The 24,172-nt window shown below is 37.3% G+C and overlaps 1 protein-coding gene across 4 annotated transcripts in view; it reads left to right on the top strand.

The window, feature by feature from the left end:
• BBS9 (Bardet-Biedl syndrome 9) overlaps window positions 1-24,172 on the top strand; it is a 493,002-nt gene that overhangs the window by 228,003 nt on the left and 240,827 nt on the right. For all 4 annotated transcript variants that reach the window (XM_028845874.2, XM_077996944.1, XM_015133745.3 and 1 more), the window contains 4 exons: window positions 454-556; window positions 2,621-2,725; window positions 3,818-3,832; window positions 8,853-8,993. In XM_028845874.2, the coding sequence (XP_028701707.1) occupies window positions 454-556; window positions 2,621-2,725; window positions 3,818-3,832; window positions 8,853-8,993 (364 nt within the window). The remainder of the gene's footprint in view (window positions 1-453; window positions 557-2,620; window positions 2,726-3,817; window positions 3,833-8,852; window positions 8,994-24,172) is intronic.

The following is a 24,172-nucleotide window of genomic DNA, read 5'->3' as shown; positions in this document are numbered from 1 at the left end:
AGTTATATGTCAAATTTATGTTTAACCTTTGAAGAAACTGCCAAACTGTTTTTAGAGTAGCTGTACCAATTTACATTTTCACTGGCAATGTATGAGGGTTCCAGTTTCTCCACATCATTGCTGTGTTATTGTCTGTCCTTTTCGTTATAGCCATTTTATTGGGTATGTAGTAGTATCTCATTGTGGTTTTTAGTTTGTATCTCCTTCAAAACTGAGGATATTGAGCATCTTTGCATGTACATGTTGCCAATCTTTATTCTTTTGAGTAAAGTCTGTTTAACTTTTTTGCACAGTTTCTACTTGATAGAATATTTTAATCTATTACTTACTGTATTATGTTTTGTGATTACTCATTTTTTCCTCAGGTAATATTTTCCAATTATTTGCTAGCTATTTTTAAGTAGTTTTGAATAAAATGTAATTTTCTATTGATCACAGTTTCTGTTTCCTTAGGTCACGCTGCAGAATAGAGTGATATTGCAAAAAGCCAAATTATCAGTCTACGTGCAACCACCATTAGAATTGACTTGTGATCAGTTCACCTTTGAATTTATGAGTAAGTTTTTTGTTTTGGCTGAAAGTCTACCATGGTGTGAATGTAAAAAAAAAAAAAATACTAGTTTGTTCATTTAATGGCTATTATTTCTTGTCTGAATGGTGAGATTGGGATCATCCCATAATCAATTGATTGTGTTGTTTTGCTTATAGCATCTTAGCATCAGTGTGAACATTCAATCAATGATTGTTGGGACAAATTAATCTTTTAGGATTACAGATTTCTAGGTGCTTTTCTGAACTTGTTGTACCTATAATTGTTTTTGATTTATTTATTTATTTTTGAGACAGGGTCTCATTCTCATTGGCCCAGGCTGGAGTGCAGTGGCACGATCATGGCTTACTGCAACCTTGACTTCCCGAGTTCAAGTGATCCTCTCACCTCAGCCTCCTGAATAGCTTGGACTATAGGAAAACACCACCTGGCTAATTTTTTGTATTTTTAGTAGCGACGGGGTTTCGCCATGTTATCCAGGCTGGTCTTGAACTCCTGGGCTCAAGCAATCTGCCTATCTCGGCCTCCCAGAGTACTAAGATTACAAGCGTGAGCCACCACTCTTGGTCTGTTTTTAAATACTAAAATTTAGAAGGCTTTCTTTATTGGTGTTTCTTTATTGATCTATTTGTTGAATCAGTAATGTTTGAAGAACTAATGTGGACTTTGGAGTTTGGCCTGAGTTTGAGTTACACTCACTTGATGTGTAACCTTAGGCAAAAACTACATTGGTAATCACTTGGAGCCTCATTTATTTTAATCTGCAAAAAGGGGGTAATGATATTTGTCTTACAAGGTTGTTTTGAGGATTTAATTAAAAAGTAAATCTATAAAAGGTATTCATAATAATGCTTAAAATAGTAGACATGTCATTAATGGCAACTCTTAGTAAGCGTTCTTTGTGTGGAATGTCTTACTCCCAACCATTTACATCCAAATTGTCATTAGTCCTGTTAACATAATCTGAATTACCTTTCAAGTCTTTTTTCTTTTTTTGTTTACTATAGCTTTTCTGCTAAGGCTTCTATCTCTTATTCATGAAGTCAAGAACATATCTTTCTTTGTTTGCCTCCATATAACCAACTCATAGCTGAGTGCCTGCCATTAGTAGGAATTCAACAAATCTTTGTAGAATGAATGAATAAATGATTGAGTGAAGTAACTTCATAGGTGATACCCAGCCATTTAACTTTTGCTTGCATTTCTGATTTTGTGCAACACTTCCAATTTGTCTTTCTAAAACACATTCTGAGTAACTTACTTTTTCCAGTTAAAAATCTCTTATGGCTCTGTAATACAGGCTGGGGGCCAAATATGTTAACACAGATGAGCATGCACAATCTGTTAAGTGACTACTGTGTAACAGCATTCAATCCCCCTCATCCATTTTCTCCTTCAGTCTATGTTCTACCCATCATAAATTGCTATTTTCCTCCCAAATTCTCTTGCCCTTTTGTGTACCGTTTTCTTTGTTCATGCTGTCTGTTCCTCGAAGTAAAGAACAGCAGTGGTGTAGAATGCCAGTTTCTTTGTACCTTGTTCTGGAGTCAATTCCTAGTAGCTGTGTTGCCTTAGGCAAGCTTCTTTTTTTGTTTTTGTTTCTGTTTTTGAGACAGAGTCTCACTCTGTTGCCTGGACTGGAGTGCAATGGAGCAATCTCGGTTCACTGCGAACTCCACCTTCCAGGCATCACCATGCCCAGCTAATTGTTTTGTATTTTTAGTAGAGATATGGTTTTGTCATTTTGGCTAGGCTGGTCTCGAACTTCTGGACTCATGTGATCCGCCCACCTAGGCCTCCCAAAGTGTTGGGATTACAGGCGTGAGCCACCACTGTGCCCTGTCTTAGGCAAGCTTCTTAATCTCTCTGTATTCAGTTTTCTCATGCATAAAAAATGAGGATAATAATAGTATCAACCTCACAGGTTTGTTGTGAAGATTTAATGACTTACTTCATGTAAAATGCTTATGACAGTACCTGGCATGTAGTAAGTGCTTATTAAATTTTAACTGTTGTTAATAACAATTGCCCCAACTTATGTAATTTATATTATTTTTATATTGCTTATAGCACCAGATTTGACTAGAACAGTAAGCTTTTCTGTTTATCTGAAAAGAAGTTATACACCATCAGAATTGGAAGGAAATGCTGTTGTTTCTTATTCCAGACCAACAGGTAAGCATACAGGCTTAATCATTCCTTTAAGTTGTTGGAGTTATGAGTAAAATGCTTATGCATTTAAGATGAGAAAACATACTGTGAAATATAATTAAATGAGAAAATGTTATTTTCTATTGTTAAGTAAAATCATATGTTTTCATTACTTTTATGTGTTATGAGTAGTTCGTGACAAGTCTATTTAGCTGATTTCCATATGTAATGTTTGGTTCCCTCTTTTCAGTTAATAGCAAATCTGATACATTTTTATTCCTAATAGAAGAATGTTATCTAGTCAGACTTCATTTATTTGAACTAAAGGCTAGTATTGATGCAGGATTTTTGTCCTTAGTTTAGCTAAATCTGTGTTCTTATTTCATGACCAGGAAGAATTAGGCATGTGGACACAGTGAAGAGTGAGGAGGGTGGAATTTTTTAAGCGGCTTTCCACCTCGCAAATTGAATACCGGGGCTCCCACACAGGAGCTGATGAGGCCAGGCTCCTCCCCTGCATAGCCATTTTTGGCTATTATGCTTTTCTGTAATTTAAAAGACAGAATTTAAAAGATTACTAGTCATTGGTATTGGTTGAAAGTGAATTAGAAATTAACATTGAGAAAGTCTGCAGAATGCCAAGAGAAGCAAAAAGAGACATTATCAATAGTATTATCTACTTAAATTATTATAAAAAAGAGGAACTGGATTGACTTTAAAGGGGAAAGTTAAAAGAAAATAAATTCAAAAGCTAACTGGAAATATTAATATTATGTATTTTTCCCTTTATTGAGTCTTTTTTGCTGTTTGGCTAGATCATATATCTTTACTTTTTTTTTTTTTCCACATTTACACTGGAATAACACATTCTCATAGACTTCTGAGAATGGAAATATAAACAAATGTATTGTCGGATTTCATTTATTTGTGTTATACTCTTCAATTGTGAATTGACTTGTGTTTGACTGGAGAGTCATTTAAGTCATCTGTGAGAATCTTGAAATTTTAATTTGTATTTTAAGCAGTTATGTGTCAAATTTGTGTTGTAACTTTACCACAAATAATTTGTTGCATTCTTTTTCCCGTACCCCTTTTTGCATTGCCTGTGATGGATAGATCGAAATCCTGATGGTAAGTGTAAAGATAATTTAGAAAAAAATGAATTTCAGAACTGAAATTTGGTTGATGAATTGAATTGGTATTATACCATGAATGAACTCTTCTTATGGACTGCTCTTTTAACTAGAAAAACTTCTTTAGGATGATACAGTGCCTTGATTCTGCTATGGAGAGCATAGTAGATGTTTCCACAGAGACTTGTCATTATTAGTTGTTTCAGAGTCATGAAAAAGAATGAAATTAGGAGTAAGAATAGAATGTCTTTTTTGAAAAATATTAAAGGTGTCGTTGACAACTTATTTCTGCAAGTCACCGGTTATTTAGCTGCATGCTCTGTTATTTTACTCAAAAGAAAGAAAGAGTTTTAAAAAAGGGTATTTGTCACTGAATTCTAAATTGTGTTTTTCTACATGCTCCTAGAGATTCACCTCTCTGTGATAAGAATGGTGCATGTGTTCGCTCTGCGGGCCTATTCCTTGTCTTGTTTAGAATTTGTAGGGGAATGTTATCAAAGGTCTGACCCCCTCTAACTTGCTTGGGTCAGTGTTGTTACTCACTTTGTTTTCCCCAAATATTTTGCTTGACTCTCCTGTAATTCTGATCATAATATGAGCTTAATTAAGTTTGTTCCTTAGGTTCTACTTGTAGGTTTTGAGCTTTTTGAGGGCAGGGGTCAAGCACTCATCTTTGAATTGCATATTAACAGAGTACATAGCAGGCACTACAAGTATCTCTGATTATTTTTCCTCTTAGATATAGACTTAATGTGGTAGCTTATCTTTACAAGTTATTTTAAGATACATTTTAGATAGCAATATTAATTAGTAATAATTAAATAAATATAATGAAATGACTTAAAGATAGTGGCAATATTTACTCATGCATTTTGGGTGATGCCAACAACCTGAGTTGCATAGCATATGTCATCTTGATATCTGGAAGATATATATATATATATATACACATATATATATATGTATTTATATGATAAGTGTTTTAATAGAAGTAAATGATTAGCTTAATAACACAAAGTATACTTGTCCAATTAGACTTTGGGTCATTAACAAATAACCTGATAATAATGAATATTTACATTTTAATTAGCTAGATTGCATGTAATTTTTAAGATTTTGGACTGAATTTTGTAAAATATCATATTATTATTTAAATGATTAGTTTTAAGTTTAAAAAATCAGTTAAGGTTATTGTTCAAAGAAATTTATTCCTTCTTACTGTAAATTCAGCCCAAACTATGAGGAAAAAACCCCACAATTTATAGAAATTGCAGCGTTTCAATACAAAGTGAAAGCTGGTTTTAATAATCTCTTTGGTATATTTTAAAATTATAATTAAGCTTTAGGGAGTGGAGTTGAAATATTCAATGGCACCTAGTAGGCAAGAAAATAATATGTTGCCACTTAGATCTTACTTACACACAAGGCTTCATATTTCAAAGACTGATCCATTTTATTGTCTCGATCTGTTCAGGCTGTATTGCAGATAAGCAGTTCTGCTTTTATATGTGGAAAAAGAGAGGCAAACGAGGTTTTATGTTGTCCCATAAGGGTTAGTCTCCATTATTTCTGCATTAAAGTTACATGATGTGGGCAGTGTAAAACATGACTGCAGATGAAGCACAGTACGTAGCCAGACATAACAGGAAGGAATCAAGGAAGTTCTGGCTACCAGACTTTGCTACTGCTTTGGGGTTCCTTGTTTTCAATATGAAATTACTCTAGCAGGCCCCTGGAAAGCGTTCTAAAGGCATTATATAGCTGTGTAATATATAGGTATAGTTATTTTATTCATATATACATATTTTTTTATGTTCTTTTTTCTTTTATTTCTTTAAAGCACATTTTGGCTTCCAATTTGACAGTAATACTGGGATTTTGGGGTGTGCCAGATGTAATTAGAAGTCTCTTCCTGGAAATAAAATACTCTGTTAGAGCTGGTTTTGATGAGAATATTCTCTCTGAGTGTTAAATAATTTTGTGATTAATTGCACCATAGTAGTTACGACTATCCATTTCCTCTAGTAGGTTAGAAAGGGAAGTGTTTGAAGGAGAGGTGATTATATCTGGTAAAAAGAACTGCAGAACAGTCAGTCTGATAAATGACTAGGCCAATATTGGAGTAAAATAAATGACAAAAGTTTCTTTTCTCTCAGCGTAACACTCAGAGAATTCAATAAGCCAGATATGGAGACTGCTTTGCCAACTATAGAGAGAAAATATTGCTGATGGTAGGCAAAGTTAGGAACAATTAGTCTCTTTCAACTAAGTTGAAAGCTGTTCTACTAGCAACTATGAAAAGTCTCTAAATACATGTAGTTCTTTTCCTTCTTTATTACAAACACATACACCCACACATGCCTCTATTAGTCTTTGGCTTCAGGTTCTTAGACACAATTACAGCCTGAAGAGTAATTGGTAGCCAAATTTACACTTCAGGTTTCCTAAGAAGGTGTAAATCCCAGTAGAAATGTGCCTCTGATAAACCCCATGTCTAAAAACTAGAGATTGTATTGTAAAATCCTTGGATTTTAATTTGATAGTAAGTGTTATAAAATAGTAACTTTCTAATTTTTCTTCTAAGGGATGGTTTTCGTAGACTAGTTTTTTTTAAGGGTTTCATAACTCTTTATTTCTCCCTAATGGTAAAACTTTTCAAGCTGCCATCATTTAAAAAATAACCATAATCATTTTATTAAGTATGAGTGTCATCATTTTTCAAAGTAATGTTTTCCAAATGTCCTATGAAACAGGCTTATAATTCCTGCAGACAAAAGATATTCTGGAGGGGTTCTACAAATCTTAGCAACTGCAAACCATTGCCCTAGTGTGTGATATTGTCATTAACTGACCTAACTGAACTGTAAATTGAGTTATAATGTATTTTCCTTCTTGGGTTTATTAGTGCTTGCAATCCTTTTGTTTCGATTTCTGAAAACATATACACTACCAGTTTCTTTAGCTCTGGGTTCATGGAGATTTAGGGTAATAATCTTCAAATATATAGGCTCAGTCACTTACAGGCAGTGTTGTTGATTATGTTTAATTTTTTTTTTTAACTGTGAATTCAGTCAGTACCTGGTCCAAGTAAAGTAGTGGCTACATTTTTAGCGGTATAGTTTTAGAGGAACATTCACAGCCAAATTCTGGTTTGAACAATTAGCTCAGAATTTGGTTGAAAGTATATGGAAGATAGTTTCTTTTTGTGCATGTACAGAAGTGTCAGAAAAAGAAGCATTTGTTTTTGTTTTACTAGTCATTAGAAATGAAGGAGATGGAAACAAGTTTAAGTTTCCTTGTTCTTTCCAGACTGTATCTATTAATTGATACAATCTGAAATTTTCTCTACAGTTTACTTATTGTAGAGGAAACATACTCAGTGGGTGTGTTTCCATAATTTGAGGATATATAGAATATATGGAAATTTCCTTGAAGTTGGAGAAAGTAGTTCTTTGCAATTTTTTTGTGGTGATATTGATAGTTGTGCTTTGTGCAGTATCTTAGATCATGTTACCATAGCATTTTGAGTCAACACATTTCATCATTGTAAAGTACAAATACACATGCCTCTAAAAACCTCACAGAATGTCATGAAATAATACCCTGGGACTTTTCTTAAGAGACACCAGTTATAATTTGCATCTAGTATTCCAGGAGAAGTGAATTTAACATCTGTTGGTTATGAGCAAAAAATGAGCTACGTAAAACTTGATGGATAATGGATTATATTGAAGAGAATGACAAATATGCTCCACATGCTCTGAAAAAGTATTTAATTGACCTCATATATCAATATGCTTGCCATTGCTGGTGATTTCTCACTATCCTAGTGAACAAGTACTACTGAAAAGTATACTCTCAGCTTGGATGTGGAATAAGACATATAATTCCAATTGACTTTAGCCAAATATATTGCTAATTCCAGGGATCCTGCTTTGGGATCATGTCTCCAAACTAACTGCTTCTGCTGTTGCTATTTTTAAGCGGCTCCCTGACTCCTCTATAAAGAAATAAAGGAATTAATGTGTGGATTCATCAAGCAGAGTTAGAACATTTTGAGTGTTCAGTTTTTCTACAGTACTATGGCACAACATAGGCTTCTATATATTATCTTTCATCTTAACCAGTCAAAAACAGAGTTCTAGAAAAAAAGGAGAGAAAACTAGGATTTTAGTATTGCTTTTCTAGATTTATAAGTAGATAGCCTAATTTGCTTTGGTTTCAATTTCATTTTCTGTAAAAATATTGAAAATGATTTTGTAAAGCTTTATATAAATTTTAATATGAAACTTTCATTGCCATATATTCAGTTACCTATTTCGGTATGCATGTATGAGTATTAAAATCACTTGACAACTGAATGGCTATGTAAGCCTTCCAAAATGTCACTTAAAGTGATATGTAAAGTTAAAAGGCTTGAGAAAAGTATAATTCATATAAAGGTAATATTCTACATACTAATGTGTAAAATGGACATGGATTTCAATAGAACAGAAGAGCAAATCCTGCTTTCCTGTTCATAATTTCAATCTTCATCAAGTAAAAAAAGCTAAAGATTTAAAATGTTTTTGATAGAGAAATTTTTAGATATGGTAATATAGAGTCTTAAAGATATGATAGAAACTTCATATTCTTTGCTCATGTTTGCTGATAGCCTTGGATTAGGGCTAGAACTCTGAAGGTCTTAAAGACTTAGTTCAGTAATTGAATGTAAGTCACTATAATGTTTTATATAATATCCAAATGTGATGATTTAAAAAATACGATACTGCTATTAAAGACAGAGCTCATGTCTGTGGTTCTTTTAAAATTTTATTTTTGATTTGTACCTTTTGAAAATAGTAATGAAATATGAATCATGATAATGATTTACCGTTATTTCAGCTTTGTTAAACAAAATAGGCAGGCAGCAAACAAACAAAGATATGTTGCTGCTCAAACTATTAGTAGTACAACTTTTTTTTTTTGCCAAATTGTTTGTCAAGTCTATGAATCTACATATCTCTCTTTTATTTCAGGCATTCCTCGAGTTATCCAATGTAAATTTAGACTTCCCCTAAAGTTAATTTGCCTACCAGGTCAGCCTTCAAAAACTGCAAGCCACAAAATTACTATTGATACCAACAAATCTCCAGTCAGTCTTCTTAGTCTCTTCCCAGGTAAGACTTTTGAAATAACATGCCTGCAGCATCAAAAATGCTAAGAATTTAGAATGGAATCCTTCATCAGCAGATAATGATGGGGTAATTATCAGATAATTGTTAAGTAAGAGTATAAAAATGCCTCAAGGATTTTTCCCTCCTTTGCCTGTTCAAAGGTGAATAGCTTATATCAACAAGGTAATAAGGTGTTCCTTTTAAGTTTGATTAAAATTATCATAATAATTATTTTGCTACAGTATTCAGAAATAAAAACATCAAGTGTTTCTCTTTAGACTGTGATTTTTTTTGGCTTGGAATGTAAATATTTACTATTCATCTTTGTGGTAGGTTTTTGGATATATCTTTCTTCTAAGTGTATAAATATTTATTATTTATCTTCATTGTGGGCTTTTGTATATGTACCTTTGAAAGTATATTCTTATGTCTCTGAAAAGTAATCTCATAAGTAGATGCTTTTTGTACTCTTTTATTCTGCTGTCCACAGAAGCTAGAGGGTGTTCATCCTGTGCCTATGGTTGTTTAGAAGGGTTTCATATTTAATGCTTCAATATCTCAGTGAACTTTTGGGGTATTCTGTGATGGTATGACTTTCTCCAAGTGTCAGTTTTCTTTCTGAGTGGCTTAGAAATGAAAGAAGATTTATTGGATAAAACATCCTTAGTAACCAAGGTTTTTACTGTGTCATGTCCTTAACTTTCTTGGTGGTGGGGTAGAATTGAAGAATAAAATCTTGGAATTAAATCCACCCTTTTAAATCCTTCATTAAAAATCAGCACTGTTGGCTATGAGATGCATCTTTTCTTTTGCATTAGTGGATAAGATTTAGGATACAAACAATACTTTTCACAAGGTGTAGAAATTTATGGTAAGTCAACTTCTGTGTTATTAACTACTTAAAGTGCTTAAAATTTATTTTTTATTAATTTGCAGTATTTCAAAAATTTTATTTATATGAAACTCTGAAAAATCTTCAAAATTAAATATTCTATTGCAATTATTCTATTATTAAGTGTGAATTGAGTTTGGAGATATATATATGTATATTGTTAGCAAAATATTTTTTACCTTTTGGGTTCTTTCTCCCATCTCTTCTCTTCTTTTACCTCCTTGTTTTTTAGTCAATTTTCTTATAACAAACTTGGATTATGAAAAAGGCAGACTCACTACCTTTTGTAACATCTTGCATAAACTTATTAGTTTCTTGGGTCTTCTATACTACCTTAGGAACATAGTTGGAAATTATATGTTGAACACCAAATTTTTCTTTTCTTTTATTATTATTATTATTATACTTTAAGTTCTAGGGTACATGTGCATAACGTACAGGTTTGTTACATATGTATACTTGTGCCATGTTGCTGTGCTGCACCCATCAACTCGTCAGCACCCATCAACTCGTCATTTACATCAGGTATAACTCCCAGTGCAATCCCTCCCCCCTTACCCCTCCCCATGATAGGCCCTGGTGTGTGATGTTCCCCTTCCCGAGTCCAAGTGATCTCATTGTTCAGTTCCCACCTATGAGTGAGAACATGCGGTATTTCGTTTTCTGTTCTTGCGATAGTTTGCTGAGAATGATGGTTTCCAGCTGCATCCATGTCCCAACAAAGGACACAAACCCATCCTTTTTTATGGCTGCATAGTATTCCATGGTGTATATGTGCCACATTTTCTTAATCCAGTCTGTCACTGATGGACATTTGGGTTGGTTCCAAGTCTTTGCTATTGTGAATAGTGCCGCAATAAACATATGTGTGCATGTGTCTTTATAGCAGCATGATTTATAATCCTTTGGGTATATACCCAGTAATGGGATGGTTGGGTCATATGGTACTTCTAGTTCTAGATCCTTGAGGAATCGCCATACTGTTTTCCATAATGGTTGAACTAGTTTACAATCCCACCAACAGTGTAAAAGTGTTCCTATTTCTCCACATCCTCTCCAGCACCTGTTGTTTCCTGACTTTTTAATGATCGCCATTCTAACTGGTGTGAGATGGTATCTCATTGTGGTTTTGATTTGCATTTCTCTGATGGCCAGTGATGATGAGTATTTTTTCATGTGTCTGTTGGCTGTATGAATGTCTTCTTTTGAAAAATGTCTGTTCATATCCTTTGCCCACTTTTTGATGGAGTTGTTTGTTTTTTTCTTGTAAATTTGTTTGAGTTCTTTGTAGGTTCTGGATATCAGCCCTTTGTCAGATGAGTAGATTGCAAAAATGTTCTCCCATTCTGTAGGTTGCCTGTTCACTCTGATGGTAGTTTCTTTTGCTGTGCAGAAGCTCTTTAGTTTAATGAGATCCCATTTGTCAATTTTGGCTTTTGTTGCCGTTGCTTTTGGTGTTTTAGACATGAAGTCCTTGCCCATGCCTATGTCCTGAATGGTATTACCTAGGTTTTCTTCTAGGGTTTTTACGGTATTAGGTCTAACATTTAAGTCTCTAATCCATCTTGAATTAATTTTTGTATAAGGAGTAAGGAAAGGATCCAGTTTCAGCTTTCTACTATGGCTAGCCAATTTTCCCAGCACCATTTATTAAATAGGGAATCCTTTCCCCATTTCTTGTTTCTCTCAGGTTTGTCAAAGATCAGATGGCTGTAGATGTGTGGTATTATTTCTGAGGACTCTGTTCTGTTCCATTGGTCTATATCTCTGTTTTGGTAGCAGTACCATGCTGTTTTGGTTACTGTAGCCTTGTAGTATAGTTTGAAGTCAGGTAGCGTGATGCCTCCAGCTTTGTTCTTTTGACTTAGGATTGTCTTGGAGATGCGGGCTCTTTTTTGGTTCCATATGAACTTTAAAGCAGTTTTTTCCAATTCTGTGAAGAAACTCATGGGTAGCTTGATGGGGATGGCATTGAATCTATAAATAACCTTGGGCAGTATGGCCATTTTCACGATATTGATTCTTCCTATCCATGAGCATGGTATGTTCTTCCATTTGTTTGTGTCCTCTTTTATTTCACTGGGCAGTGGTTTGTAGTTCTCCTTGAAGAGGTCCTTTACATCCCTTGTAAGTTGGATTCCTAGGTATTTTATTCTCTTTGAAGCAATTGTGAATGGAAGTTCATTCATGATTTGGCTCTCTGTTTGTCTGTTGCTGGTGTATAAGAATGCTTGTGATTTTTGCACATTAATTTTGTATCCTGAGACTTTGCTGAAGTTGCTTATCAGCTTAAGGAGATTTTGGGCTGAGACAATGGGTTTTTCTAAATATACAATCATGTCATCTGCAAAGAGGGACAATTTGACTTCTTCTTTTCCTAACTGAATACCCTTGATTTCCTTCTCTTGCCTGATTGCCCTAGCCAGAACGTCCAACACTATGTTGAATAGGAGTGGTGAGAGAGGGCATCCCTGTCTTGTGCCAGTTTTCAAAGGGACTTTTTCCAGTTTTTGCCCATTCAGTATGATATTGGCTGTGGGTTTGTCAAAAATAGCTCTTATTATTTTGAGGTATGTTCCATCAATACCGAATTTATTAAGCGTTTTTAGCATGAAGGGCTGTTGAATTTTGTCAAAAGCCTTTTCTGCATCTATTGAGATAATCATGTGGTTCTTGTCTTTGGTTCTGTTTATATGCTGGATTATGTTTATTGATTTGCAAATATTGAACCAGCCTTGCATCCCAGGGATGAAGCCCACTCGATCATGGTGGATAAGCTTTTTGATGTGCTGCTGAATCCCGTTTGCCAGTATTTTATTGAGGATTTTTGCATTGATGTTCATCAGGGATATTGGTCTAAAATTCTCTTTTTTTGCTGTGTCTCTGCCAGGCTTTGGTATCAGGATGATGTTGGCCTCATAAAATGAGTTAGGGAGGATTCCTTCTTTTTCTATTGATTGGAATAGTTACAGAAGGAATGGTACCAGCTCCTCCTTGTACCTCTGGTAGAATTCAGCTGTGAAACCATCTGGTCCTGGACTTTTTTTGGTTGGTAGGCTATTAATTATTGCCTCAATTTCAGAGCCTGCTATTGGTCTATTCAGGGATTCAACTTCTTCCTGGTTTAGTCTTGGAAGAGTGTAAGTGTCCAGGAAATTATCCATTTCTTCTAGATTTTCTAGTTCATTTGGTAGAGGTGTTTACAGTATTCTCTGATGGTAGTTTGTATTTCTGTGGGGTCGGTGGTGATATCCCCTTCATCATTTTTTATTGCATCTATTTGATTCTTCTCTCTTTTCTTCTTTATTAGTCTTGCTAGCGGTCTGTCAATTTTGTTGATCTTTTCAAATAGCAACTCCTGGATTCATTGATTTTTTGGAGGGTTTTTTGTGTCTCTATCTCCTTCAGTTCTGCTCTGATCTTAGTTATTTCTTGCCTTCTGCTAGCTTTTGAATGTGTTTGCTCTTGCTTCTCTAGTTCTTTTAATTGTGATGCTAGGGTGTCAACTTTAGATCTTTCCTGCTTTCTCTTGTGGGCATTTAGTGCCATAAATTTCCCTCTACACACTGCTTTAAATGTGTCCCAGAGATTCTGGTATGTTGTATCTTTGTTCTCATTGGTTTCAAAGAACATCTTTATTTCTGCCTTCATTTCGTTATGTACCCAGTAGTCATTCAGGAGCAGGTTGTTCAGTTTCCATGTAGTTGAGCGGTGTTGATTGAGTTTCTTAGACCTGAGTTCTAGTTTGATTGCACTGTGGTCTGAGAGACAGTTTGTTATAATTTCTGTTCTTGTACATTTGCTGAGGAGTGCTTTACTTCCAATTATGTGGTCAATTTTGGAATAAGTGCGATGTGGTGCTGAGAAGAATGTATATTCTGTTGATTTGGGGTGGAGAGTTCTATAGATGTCTATTAGGTCTGCCTGCTGCAGAGATGAGTTCAATTCCTGGATATCCTTGTTAACTTTCTGTCTCGTTGATCTGTCTAATGTTGACAGTGGAGTGTTGAAGTCTCCCATTATTATTGTATGGGAGTCTAAGTCTCTTTGTAAGTCTCTAAGGACTTGCTTTATGAATCTGGGTGCTCCTGTATTGGGTGCATATATATTTAGGATAGTTAGCTCTTCCTGTTGAATTGATCCCTTTACCATTATGTAATGGCCTTCTTTGTCTCTTTTGATCTTTGATGGTTTAAAGTCTGTTTTATCAGAGACTAGTATTGCAACCCCTGCTTTTTTTTGTTCTCCATTTGCTTGGTAAATCTTCCTCCATCCCTTTATTTTGAGCCTATGTATGTCTCTGCGTGTGAGATGGGTCTCCTGAATACAGCAGACTGATGGGTCTTGACTCTTTATCCAGTTTGCCAGTCTGTGTCTTTTAATTGGAGCATTTAGTCCATTTACATTTAAGGTTAATATTGTTATGTGTGAACTTGATCCTGCCATTATGATATTAACTGGTTATTTTGCTCATTAGTTGATGCAGTTTCTTCCTAGCCTAAATGGTCTTTACATTTTGGCATGTTTTTGCAATGGCTGGTACCAGTTCTTCCTTTCCATGTTTAGTGCTTCCTTCAGGGTCTCTTGTAAGGCAGGCCTAGTGGTGACAAAATCTCTAAGCATTTGCTTATCTGTAAAGGATTTTATTTCTCCTTCACTTATGAAACTTAGTTTGGCTGGATATGAAATTCTGGGTTTAAAATTCTTTTCTTTAAGAATGTTGAATATTGGCCCCCACTCTCTTCTGGCTTGTAGAGTTTCTGCCGAGAGATCTGCTGTTAGTCTGATGGGCTTCCCTTTGTGGGTAACCCGACCTTTCTCTCTGGCTGCCCTTAAGATTTTTTCCTTCATTTCAACTTTGGTGAATCTGGCAATTATGTGTCTTGGAGTTGCTCTTCTCGAGGAGTATCTTTGCGGCGTTCTCTGTATTTCCTGGATTTGAATGTTGGCCTGCCCTACTAGGTTGGGGAAGTTCTCCTGGATGATATCCTGAAGAGTGTTTTCCAACTTGGTTCCATTTTCCCCCTCACTTTCAGGCACCCCAATCAGACGTAGATTTGGTCTTTTTACATAATCCCATACTTCTTGCAGGCTTTGTTCATTTCTTTTTCTTCTTTTTTCTTTTGGTTTCTCTTCTCGCTTCATTTCGTTCATTTGATCCTCAATCGCTGATACTCTTTCTTCCAGTTGATCGAGTCAGTTACTGAAGCTTGTGCATTTGTCACGTATTTCTCGTGTCATGGTTTTCATCTCTTTCATTTCGTTTATAACCTTCTCTGCATTAATTACTCTAGCCATCGATTCTTCCACTTTTTTTTCAAGATTTTTAGTTTCTTTGCGCTGGGTACGTAATTCCTCCTTTAGCTCTGAGAAGTTTGATGGACTGAAGACTTCTTCTCTCATCTCATCAAAGTCATTCTCCGTCCAGCTTTGATCCGTTGCTGGCGATGTGCTGCGCTCCTTTGCCGGGGGAGAGGCGCTCTTATTTTTGGAATTTCCAGCTTTTCTGCCCTGCTTTTTCCCCATCTTTGTGGTTTTATCTGCCGCTGGTCTTTGATGATGGTGACGTACTGATGGGGTTTTGGTGTAGGTGTCCTTCCTGTTTGATAGTTTTCCTTCTAACAGTCAGGACCCTCAGCTGTAGGTCTGCTGGAGATTGCTTGAGGTCCACTCCAGACCCTGTTTGCCTGGATATCAGCAGCAGAGGCTGCAGAAGATAGAATATTGCTGAACAGCGAGTGTACCTGTCTGATTCTTGCTTTGGAAGCTTCCTCTCACGGGTGTACTCCACCCTGTGAGGTGTGGGGTGTCAGACTGCCCCTAGTGGGGGATGTCTCCCAGTTAGGCTACTCAGGGGTCAGGGACCCACTTGAGCCGGCAGTCTGTCCCTTCTCAGATCTCAACCTCCGTGTTGGGAGATCCACTGCTCTCTTCAAAGCTGTCAGACAGAGTCATTTGCGTCTGCAGAAGTTTCTGCTGCTTTTGTTGTTGTTTACTGTGCCCTGTCCCCAGAGGTGGAGTCTACAGAGACAGGCAGGTTTCCTTGAGCTGCTGTGAGCTCCACCCAGTTCGAGCTTCCCAGCGGCTTTGTTTACCTACTTAAGCCTCAGCAATGGCGGGCGCCCCTCCCCCAGCCTCGCTGCTGCCTTGCCGGTAGATCGCAGACTGCTGTGCTAGCAACGAGAGAGGCTCCGTGGGCGTGGGACCCTCCCGGCCAGGTGTGGGATATAATCTCCTGGTGTGCCCGTTTGCCTAAAGCGCAGTATTGGGGTGGGAGTTACCCGATTTTCCAGGTGTTGTGTGTCTCAGTTCCCCTGGCTAGGAAAAGGGATTCCCTTTCCCCTTGCGCTTCCCGGGTGAGGCGATGCCGCGCCCTGCTTCAGCTCTCGCTGGTCAGGCTGCAGCAGCTGACCAGCACCGATTGTCTGGCACTCCCTAGTGAGATGAACCCAGTACCTCAGTTGAAAATGCAGAAATCACCGGTCTTCTGTGTCGCTCGCGCTGGGAGTTGGAGACTGGAGCTGTTCCTATTCGGCCATCTCGCTCCGCCCCCAGTTTACGCTTTTTTAAAAGCACAAAAATATGCACTGAAGCCGTGTTTGAGAATAAAAGAACATACAAAAATGTACCAGAAAAAATAAGTAAATATTTTATAATCTTAGAATAGAGATCATTCCAGGCATAACATGAAAACCTGAAACTATGAAGAAAACAATTAAGAAATTTTACTACCTAAAAAATATAAACCTTAAAAGAAGGAATTAAAAGAAGAAATGGAAGTAGTTAAGAAAAATTAAACATATGCTAACAAGTAATTTAGAAATGCAAGTTAAAAATGAAATGTCATTTTTTACGTAATAATGTCAAAAATTTTAAAAGATTTAATGAATCCAGCTGCTATCATGGGCATGAACCTTGATGCTGGGAGTATAACATGATACAATTTTTCTAAAAGGCAGCTAGTATTTGAATAAAGTTTTCAACTATGCATACCCATTAACTCAAGCATTTGTCTCCAAAGAATTTCTCCTAAGAGAAATAGAGAAGTAGAGAAAACCTGTATGTACATGACACCTCCAAAGAATGGAGTATTACATAACCATTACAATATAAATGTATTGACAAGCAAATATAGAAACATACTTGAGCAACATAAAAGACTATTATCAAATGAGATTTTATCTGTTATTACATTTAAGTAAAATTTTTGTATAAAACTACTGGTATTGTGACATACACTGATGGTCAGGTAATTTAACTTATGTTCCCAACCCCCTTTTCTCTAGCCCATTTAGTTCTCAGTTTCTTGTACTGCTAGAGGAAGCCATGTGACAAAATTATGGCTATTGAATCCTAAGCAGAAATTTCCCAGGGAATCTTTTGAAAACATCCTTTTCTGATAAAAGTTATCATCATTACTATATAGCTGTTTCTTCCCCCTACCTCCTACCTTGTAGTAAGATATGATGCCTGAAGCTGAAGCAAATATCTTATTGCCGTGGAACAAGTCAACACACTAAAGATGGCAGATTACAAAGAAAGAAAAAATGCTAGGTATTTGAAAACAGTCATAGACCACTGCCACAGCTTCCACCGCCCACTTCTGGATTTCTCTTTATATGAGATAAAGAAATGTCTTGGCCAGGCACAGTAGCTCACACCTGTAATCCCAACATTTTAGGAGCCCAAGATGAGAAGACCGCTTGAGCCTAGGAGTTCAAAACCAGCCAGGGCAACATAGTGGGACTCTGTCTCTACAAAATAATATTTTTTAATTAGCTAGGCCTGTAGTCTCAGCTACTCTGGAGGCTAAGGTGAGAGGATCACTTGAGCCCTTGATCCCAGGAAGTAGAGGCTGCAGTAGGCCATGATTGTGCCACCGCACTCCAACCTGAGTGACAGAATAAGATCCTGTCTCAAAAAAAAAAAAAAGGCTTTATTGCGTATTCACTTTTCTGGAGTAACAGAAGCACCCCATATAGCTACTTATATATGTAAATAAATGTTTTTATATAACTATTAAGCATATTAAAAGCTTTTTATTATAATATTCTCTATTGCCAAGATGTGGGGTACTAGACGCCTTTATTCAAACACTGTTGTTAGGATTAACTGGTATTCCTTCAGGAAGTCAATTTCACACTATATTTCAGAAGCTTTAAAAACACTCTGATTCTCTGACTGACCCAGCAATTCCACTTTTAAATATTCATCAAATAAACTACAATAAAGTTAAAGAAGTATTGTTACAGCAATGTTCATAACAGGTATATTTACAACATTAATACACTAAAAACAACATAAATATCTAAAAGAATAATGCTGGTCAAATGATTTCATAGTATGGATTTATGATAGAATACTTTGCAATCATTAAAATCATATGACAAAAATATCTAATGGTGTAAAAAGATGTCTCAAAACAGTATGACAAGTGAAATTCTTTTTGGGGATAAATGCTTAGAAAAAATATGTATTTAAACATTAGAAAAATGTAATGAAACAGAAAAAGGTATTGCTGGATAGTAGAATTAATAGTAGCATTCACTTTTCCTTTTGGTTATCCACATTTTCTAAATTTTACATTTCTTTTGTAATAAGAAAAATTAAAGCTATTTTAAATATACTAGTTTACAGAAAGAGAACTGGAGTAATAAAATGGGAAGACATGTAGAGTAAAAGTTGTTTTATCTCTTCTCTATAAAGCTCATTAAATTGCTTCTTTCAGTTAAAAAAAATAGACACAGAAGATTTGCAATGGCAACTTTATCTAAGTCTTACTTTTATAAGAGTGAAGTGATACTTATTTTAAACAAGAACATGATTCCATCTAGCATGTTTAACATGAATACAAATCCAGGAATTTTTTTAAAACCACTCTATATCATATATATTGGATCCCAGAAGAAATGTTTAAAAATTTGTCATTGTGAGGCGGAGCAAGATAGCCGAATAGGAACAGCTCCAGTCTCCAACTCCCAGCGCGAGCGACACAGAAGACCGGTGATTTCTGCATTTTCAACTGAGGTACTGGGTTCATCTCACTAGGGAGTGCCAGACAATCGGTGCTGGTCAGCTGCTGCAGCCTGACCAGCGAGAGCTGAAGCAGGGCGCGGCATCGCCTCACCCGGGAAGCGCAAGGGGAAAGGGAATCCCTTTTCCTAGCCAGGGGAACTGAGACACACAACACCTGGAAAATCGGGTAACTCCCACCCCAATACTGCGCTTTAGGCAAACGGGCACACCAGGAGATTATATCCCACACCTGGCCGGGAGGGTCCCACGCCCACGGAGCCTCTCTCGTTGCTAGCACAGCAGTCTGCGATCTACCGGCAAGGCAGCAGCGAGGCTGGGGGAGGGGCGCCCGCCATTGCTGAGGCTTAAGTAGGTAAACAAAGCCGCTGGGAAGCTCGAACTGGGTGGAGCTCACAGCAGCTCAAGGAAACCTGCCTGTCTCTGTAGACTCCACCTCTGGGGACAGGGCACAGTAAACAACAACAAAAGCAGCAGAAACTTCTGCAGACGCAAATGACTCTGTCTGACAGCTTTGAAGAGAGCAGTGGATCTCCCAACACGGAGGTTGAGATCTGAGAAGGGACAGACTGCCGGCTCAAGTGGGTCCCTGACCCCTGAGTAGCCTAACTGGGAGACATCCCCCACTAGGGGCAGTCTGACACCCCACACCTCACAGGGTGGAGTACACCCGTGAGAGGAAGCTTCCAAAGCAAGAATCAGACAGGTACACTCGCTGTTCAGCAATATTCTATCTTCTGCAGCCTCTGCTGCTGATATCCAGGCAAACAGGGTCTGGAGTGGACCTCAAGCAATCTCCAGCAGACCTACAGCTGAGGGTCCTGACTGTTAGAAGGAAAACTATCAAACAGGAAGGACACCTACACCAAAACCCCATCAGTACGTCACCATCATCAAAGACCAGCGGCAGATAAAACCACAAAGATGGGGAAAAAGCAGGGCAGAAAAGCTGGAAATTCCAAAAATAAGAGCGCCTCTCCCCCGGCAAAGGAGCGCAGCACATCGCCAGCAACGGATCAAAGCTGGACGGAGAATGACTTTGATGAGATGAGAGAAGAAGTCTTCAGTCCATCAAACTTCTCAGAGCTAAAGGAGGAATTACGTACCCAGCGCAAAGAAACTAAAAATCTTGAAAAAAAAGTGGAAGAATCGATGGCTAGAGTAATTAATGCAGAGAAGGTTATAAACGAAATGAAAGAGATGAAAACCATGACACGAGAAATACGTGACAAATGCACAAGCTTCAGTAACTGACTCGATCAACTGGAAGAAAGAGTATCAGCGATTGAGGATCAAATGAACGAAATGAAGCGAGAAGAGAAACCAAAAGAAAAAAGAAGAAAAAGAAATGAACAAAGCCTGCAAGAAGTATGGGATTATGTAAAAAGACCAAATCTACGTCTGATTGGGGTGCCTGAAAGTGAGGGGGAAAATGGAACCAAGTTGGAAAACACTCTTCAGGATATCATCCAGGAGAACTTCCCCAACCTAGTAGGGCAGGCCAACATTCAAATCCAGGAAATACAGAGAACGCCGCAAAGATACTCCTCGAGAAGAGCAACTCCAAGACACATAATTGCCAGATTCACCAAAGTTGAAATGAAGGAAAAAATCTTAAGGGCAGCCAGAGAGAAAGGTCGGGTTACCCACAAAGGGAAGCCCATCAGACTAACAGCAGATCTCTCGGCAGAAACTCTACAAGCCAGAAGAGAGTGGGGGCCAATATTCAACATTCTTAAAGAAAAGAATTTTAAACCCAGAATTTCATATCCAGCCAAACTAAGTTTCATAAGTGAAGGAGAAATAAAATCCTTTACAGATAAGCAAATGCTTAGAGATTTTGTCACCACTAGGCCTGCCTTACAAGAGACCCTGAAGGAAGCACTAAACATGGAAAGGAAGAACTGGTACCAGCCATTGCAAAAACATGCCAAAATGTAAAGACCATTTAGGCTAGGAAGAAACTGCATCAACTAATGAGCAAAATAACCAGTTAATATCATAATGGCAGGATCAAGTTCACACATAACAATATTAACCTTAAATGTAAATGGACTAAATGCTCCAATTAAAAGACACAGACTGGCAAACTGGATAAAGAGTCAAGACCCATCAGTCTGCTGTATTCAGGAGACCCATCTCACACGCAGAGACATACATAGGCTCAAAATAAAGGGATGGAGGAAGATTTACCAAGCAAATGGAGAACAAAAAAAAGCAGGGGTTGCAATACTAGTCTCTGATAAAACAGACTTTAAACCATCAAAGATCAAAAGAGACAAAGAAGGCCATTACATAATGGTAAAGGGATCAATTCAACAGGAAGAGCTAACTATCCTAAATATATATGCACCCAATACAGGAGCACCCAGATTCATAAAGCAAGTCCTTAGAGACTTACAAAGAGACTTAGACTCCCATACAATAATAATGGGAGACTTCAACACTCCACTGTCAACATTAGACAGATCAACGAGACAGAAAGTTAACAAGGATATCCAGGAATTGAACTCATCTCTGCAGCAGGCAGACCTAATAGACATCTATAGAACTCTCCACCCCAAATCAACAGAATATACATTCTTCTCAGCACCACATCGCACTTATTCCAAAATTGACCACATAATTGGAAGTAAAGCACTCCTCAGCAAATGTACAAGAACAGAAATTATAACAAACTGTCTCTCAGACCACAGTGCAATCAAACTAGAACTCAGGTCTAAGAAACTCAATCAACACCGCTCAACTACATGGAAACTGAACAACCTGCTCCTGAATGACTACTGGGTACATAACGAAATGAAGGCAGAAATAAAGATGTTCTTTGAAACCAATGAGAACAAAGATACAACATACCAGAATCTCTGGGACACATTTAAAGCAGTGTGTAGAGGGAAATTTATGGCACTAAATGCCCACAAGAGAAAGCAGGAAAGATCTAAAGTTGACACCCTAGCATCACAATTAAAAGAACTAGAGAAGCAAGAGCAAACACATTCAAAAGCTAGCAGAAGGCAAGAAATAACTAAGATCAGAGCAGAACTGAAGGAGATAGAGACACAAAAAACCCTCCAAAAAATCAATGAATCCAGGAGTTGCTATTTGAAAAGATCAACAAAATTGACAGACCGCTAGCAAGACTAATAAAGAAGAAAAGAGAGAAGAATCAAATAGATGCAATAAAAAATGATGAAGGGGATATCACCACCGACCCCACAGAAATACAAACTACCATCAGAGAATACTGTAAACACCTCTACCAAATGAACTAGAAAATCTAGAAGAAATGGATAATTTCCTGGACACTTACACTCTTCCAAGACTAAACCAGGAAGAAGTTGAATCCCTGAATAGACCAATAGCAGGCTCTGAAATTGAGGCAATAATTAATAGCCTACCAACCAAAAAAAGTCCAGGACCAGATGGTTTCACAGCTGAATTCTACCAGAGGTACAAGGAGGAGCTGGTACCATTCCTTCTGTAACTATTCCAATCAATAGAAAAAGAAGGAATCCTCCCTAACTCATTTTATGAGGCCAACATCATCCTGATACCAAAGCCTGGCAGAGACACAGCAAAAAAAGAGAATTTTAGACCAATATCCCTGATGAACATCAATGCAAAAATCCTCAATAAAATACTGGCAAACGGGATTCAGCAGCACATCAAAAAGCTTATCCACCATGATCGAGTGGGCTTCATCCCTGGGATGCAAGGCTGGTTCAATATTTGCAAATCAATAAACATAATCCAGCATATAAACAGAACCAAAGACAAGAACCACATGATTATCTCAATAGATGCAGAAAAGGCTTTTGACAAAATTCAACAGCCCTTCATGCTAAAAACGCTTAATAAATTCGGTATTGATGGAACATACCTCAAAATAATAAGAGCTATTTTTGACAAACCCACAGCCAATATCATACTGAATGGGCAAAAACTGGAAAAAGTCCCTTTGAAAACTGGCACAAGACAGGGATGCCCTCTCTCACCACTCCTATTCAACATAGTGTTGGACGTTCTGGCTAGGGCAATCAGGCAAGAGAAGGAAATCAAGGGTATTCAGTTAGGAAAAGAAGAAGTCAAATTGTCCCTCTTTGCAGATGACATGATTGTATATTTAGAAAAACCCATTGTCTCAGCCCAAAATCTCCTTAAGCTGATAAGCAACTTCAGCAAAGTCTCAGGATACAAAATTAATGTGCAAAAATCACAAGCATTCTTATACACCAGCAACAGACAAACAGAGAGCCAAATCATGAATGAACTTCCATTCACAATTGCTTCAAAGAGAATAAAATACCTAGGAATCCAACTTACAAGGGATGTAAAGGACCTCTTCAAGGAGAACTACAAACCACTGCCCAGTGAAATAAAAGAGGACACAAACAAATGGAAGAACATACCATGCTCATGGATAGGAAGAATCAATATCGTGAAAATGGCCAAACTGCCCAAGGTTATTTATAGATTCAATGCCATCCCCATCAAGCTACCCATGAGTTTCTTCACAGAATTGGAAAAAACTGCTTTAAAGTTCATATGGAACCAAAAAAGAGCCCGCATCTCCAAGACAATCCTAAGTCAAAAGAACAAAGCTGGAGGCATCACGCTACCTGACTTCAAACTATACTACAAGGCTACAGTAACCAAAACAGCATGGTACTGGTACCAAAACAGAGATATAGACCAATGGAACAGAACAGAGTCCTCAGAAATAATACCACACATCTACAGCCATCTGATCTTTGACAAACCTGAGAGAAACAAGAAATGGGGAAAGGATTCCCTATTTAATAAATGGTGCTGGGAAAATTGGCTAGCCATAAGTAGAAAGCTGAAACTGGATCCTTTCCTTACTCCTTATACAAAAATTAATTCAAGATGGATTAGAGACTTAAATGTTAGACCTAACACCACAAAAACCCTAGAGGAAAACCTAGGTAGTACCATTCAGGACATAGGCATGGGCAAAGATTTCATGTCTAAAACACCAAAAGCAACGGCCGCAAAAGCCAAAATTGACAAATGGGATCTCATTAAACTAAAGAGCTTCTGCACAGCAAAAGAAACTACCATCACAGTGAACAGAGAACCTACTGAATGGGAGAACATTTTTGCAATCTACTCATCTGACAAAGGGCTGATATCCAGAACCTACAAAGAACTCAATCAAATATATAAGAAAAAAACAAACAACCCCATCAAAAGGTGGGCAAAGGATATGAACAGACACTTCTCAAAAGAAGACATT

Source organism: Macaca mulatta, chromosome 3 (assembly GCF_049350105.2).
Source record: "Macaca mulatta isolate MMU2019108-1 chromosome 3, T2T-MMU8v2.0, whole genome shotgun sequence".
NCBI lineage: Eukaryota > Metazoa > Chordata > Mammalia > Primates > Cercopithecidae > Macaca > Macaca mulatta.
Note: the sequence above shows the minus strand (reverse complement) of the source record. Positions and strands in the feature narration are given on the sequence as shown.